Raw genomic sequence first — 3,218 nt, 5'->3', positions numbered from 1 at the left:
TATTTATTTCAATACTTGGCATATATAATTACCTAACCACTGGTACGTGCATTTCCAGGAGCTTGCTCTCCCTTTTCTTTTTATTATTTTCTATTTTATAAAAGAAACACAAAATATTTCTTTTTACTATTTTTTCTTTGCACTAACATGGTGATTGTAGTTTCTTACCACCATCTGTAGTTGCTAATGATTTATAATTTTATTTATTCAAGAAGCATCATTTATGATTTCATTGCTAAGTACTTGTTACCACTTGCCTTTTTCTGCCTTGGATGTAGGGAAGCAGTAATCTTCAGCCCTTTAGCCACCAAAACCTGATGATGTTGCAACTGTTTGCTATACAAGTGGTACAACTGGAACCCCAAAGGTGAGTAGGTTCTTGCCAAATTACTATTTTTTGTTTATGGTAGATGTTGTGTGCATGAAATTCTTTCCTTGGTAATGGTCACTTTATAGAACATTCTTCATTTATCCTTCTGCTAAACAGATTCTCTTTAGGGGGCTGTCTTGACCCATGCAAACTTTATTGAAAATGTTGCTGGGACCACTATGGATGAAAAATTTGGCCCTTCTAATGTGTGAGTTCATTTTGAATGCCTACGTCATATTGTCCAGTAGTATTATTGTCATATTTTGGCTCATAAAATATTCTAAATGTTCTTGCTCTGGATTCCTTTTTATTTTCAGTTATATATCATATCTCCCTTTAGCACACATTTATGAGCTGACAAACCAAGTCATGCATGTACATTTTGATGAGACTCAGATCACACATCTGCCAAAAGAGGTCCAGAAGATATTGAGGTTAGAACATGGCTTCAATTGGGGTGTCAGAGATGCTTGGAAACCCCATCAAGTTGAGTGGTGCAACAAGGTCAGCACCATCAACTTCTAGCCCTGCCACCTTCGAGACTGTGGCTCTCTTTGGTAAGAAGAAGGCAGTACCACCTCCTCCTTCAAAGAAAGCTGCTACTGCTGTCACTCCTACCAATGATGAACTCGCCAAGTGGTATGGTAAGTGGTTGCTCCTATCTTCACATCCTTTCCTTCTTTTGTTCTTTACCATATGTAATCTAGTTACCAAAAAAACTTCAACATGAACTACTTTTTATTAAATTATAAGTATTCTTTAAGCGGAAATTCAGTATAGAATATGCAAATAAATTGAGAGAACCAAAGTAGCTAACAAGTCCATAGAGTATAGACATGGTTGTGTTCTTTTGACAATGTAATTTGTTGAAATATGGTAACCGAGAAAGGAAGAGAAGGAACTAACAAAGATTGACTTAGCAGTAAGAGGAGGGTAACTTATTGCTATAGCCTATAATCTCCTAATTAGTCCTAATTAAGTTCTTGTAATGAACTAATAAAGTTTTTTTTATATACTCTAGTTGTACAATTCAAGGTAGGAAACTAGTTTCTGATCATTGCTTCCATTTGGTGATAGGTCCTGACAGAAGGATCTTCTTGCCAGAGGGTCTCTTGGACCAATCCAAGATCCCACCATACTTGACTGGAGAAGTGCCCAGAGAGTATGTGGATTCTTCTGTATCTAGTTCCCTTTGAATCCTAAACATTGTGAAACTTTGACTTGTTTTGCTTAAATTTTCTTTGATATTTGTTGATGCAGCTATGGTTATGATCCTTTTGTTCTCAGCAAGAAGCCGGAGGACTTTGCCAAGTATGTCTTAACACTTTTTGTCAAACTTGATATATATCCTTTTGGTCACATTAGTTTACAAACTGCTTTAAATACATTTATTATTTGAAGTATACTAGTTGATCCCTTTTTTCTGATGTTAAATTGCTCTCTAGTATGCTTGGCAAGTAAATTCACTTTATTGAATGGGAATGATCATCTTTCTTATTCCAGAATTGGTTTCAAGTAGAAAATAAATGTATAAATGCATGCATTAAAAGATGAACAAAGAACTATATCTCTGTTCTCTCCTTGTTTAAGTGAATGCTCATTAGCTCAGGAGCTTGTGTTCAAAATTTTACTCGTAATTAATGAGACTGAGCTTATATTTATGCAGTATAATTGAATGGTTTTGTAGGATTCTGGCTGAAGTTGAAAACCTTGCTACTAATTGTAATGAGACTGAGCTTAAGTTGTATTGTTTCTGTATTTTTTTTCAATTTTTAGTTTTGGAATTCGAACTCAAGATTTATTTTGTATTTGAGTATTAGATTTTTAATGTATAAAACAATTATCGCAAAAATTATGTCACTAATTATTGTTTAATTTATGTTGTACTAAAAGTTGCATGCTATATTTGTAGGTTTAGTAATAAAAAAGGTTTGAAAATTTATATCTTGTAGGTAAAAATAACAAAAAGGATTTTTTTTAATTTTATAAAGCTATTGCCATGCTTTTAAAGTGTGGCCATATAACTGGCTATCGCCACGCTTTAAAGTGTAGCCATATCTTTCTCTATCAGCACGTTTTTAAAGAGTATCCAAAACAAACATTCTGGGACATTTTAAAAGCGTGGCGATATGTGCACTTTTTGGTACGCTTTTTAAGCGTACCTATAGGTTAAGATCTATGGCTATGCTTTTAAGCGTGGCAAGAAATGAAAGCGTGCCAACAAAAAAAGCGTGCCGATAGAACCACAAAAGCGTGGCGATAGAGCAATCGGCACGCTGGCAGATGTGACCCTTTCAAAAGCGTGCCGAAAGTTCAAAAAGCGTGGCAAAAAGCTATCGGCACGTTTTTTTGCACTTTTCGGCACGCTTTTAAAGCGTGGCAGAAAGCTTATTTTCTTGTAGTGACTCGAAGTGGATTTTCTAGAGCTACAGAAGCCCAATTGGCGCGCTCTCAATTGCGTTGGAAAGTAGACATCCTGGGCTTTTCAGAAATATATAATAGTCCATACTTTGCCCAAGAATTGATGACTCAAACCGGCGTTTCAAATCAGCTTCAGAATTCCCGATGTTTAACGCCGGAACTGGCACAAAAGTTTGAGTTAAACGCCCAAATTGGCACAAAAGCTGGCGTTTAACACCAGAAAAAGTCTCTGCACATGAAAGCTTCAATGCTCAGCCCAAGCGCACACCAAGTGGACCCCGGAAGTGGATTTTTACGTCATTTACTCATTTCTGTATATCATAGGTTACTAGTTCACTATAAATAGGATATTTTGACATTGTATCTTTACCTCATGACACTTTACACGTTTCATATTGTACCTTCTACGGCATGAGTCTCTAAACCC

The 3,218-nt window shown here is 35.9% G+C and overlaps 1 protein-coding gene across 2 annotated transcripts; it reads left to right on the top strand.

The window, feature by feature from the left end:
* Window positions 1–207: 207 nt before the first annotated feature.
* On the top strand, window positions 208–2,211 carry LOC112790835 (chlorophyll a-b binding protein CP26, chloroplastic-like). Of its 2 annotated transcripts, none has more exons than XM_029297522.2 (6): window positions 208–367; window positions 488–578; window positions 688–1,014; window positions 1,448–1,532; window positions 1,631–1,681; window positions 2,058–2,211. In XM_029297522.2, exons 3-6 carry the CDS (start codon window positions 813–815, stop codon window positions 2,188–2,190), a joined length of 471 nt encoding a protein of 156 aa, XP_029153355.1. In that variant the 5' UTR covers window positions 208–367; window positions 488–578; window positions 688–812; the 3' UTR covers window positions 2,191–2,211. The 2 variants fall into 2 exon arrangements, with proteins under 2 accessions (XP_029153355.1, XP_072086102.1); XM_072230001.1 differs by having other exon boundaries at window positions 261–367; window positions 499–578.
* Window positions 2,212–3,218: the final 1,007 nt, after the last annotated feature.

The sequence above is a fragment of the Arachis hypogaea genome, chromosome 3 (genome assembly GCF_003086295.3).
Source record: "Arachis hypogaea cultivar Tifrunner chromosome 3, arahy.Tifrunner.gnm2.J5K5, whole genome shotgun sequence".
Lineage (NCBI taxonomy): Eukaryota > Viridiplantae > Streptophyta > Magnoliopsida > Fabales > Fabaceae > Arachis > Arachis hypogaea.
This window is presented reverse-complemented; position numbering and strand designations above follow the sequence as displayed.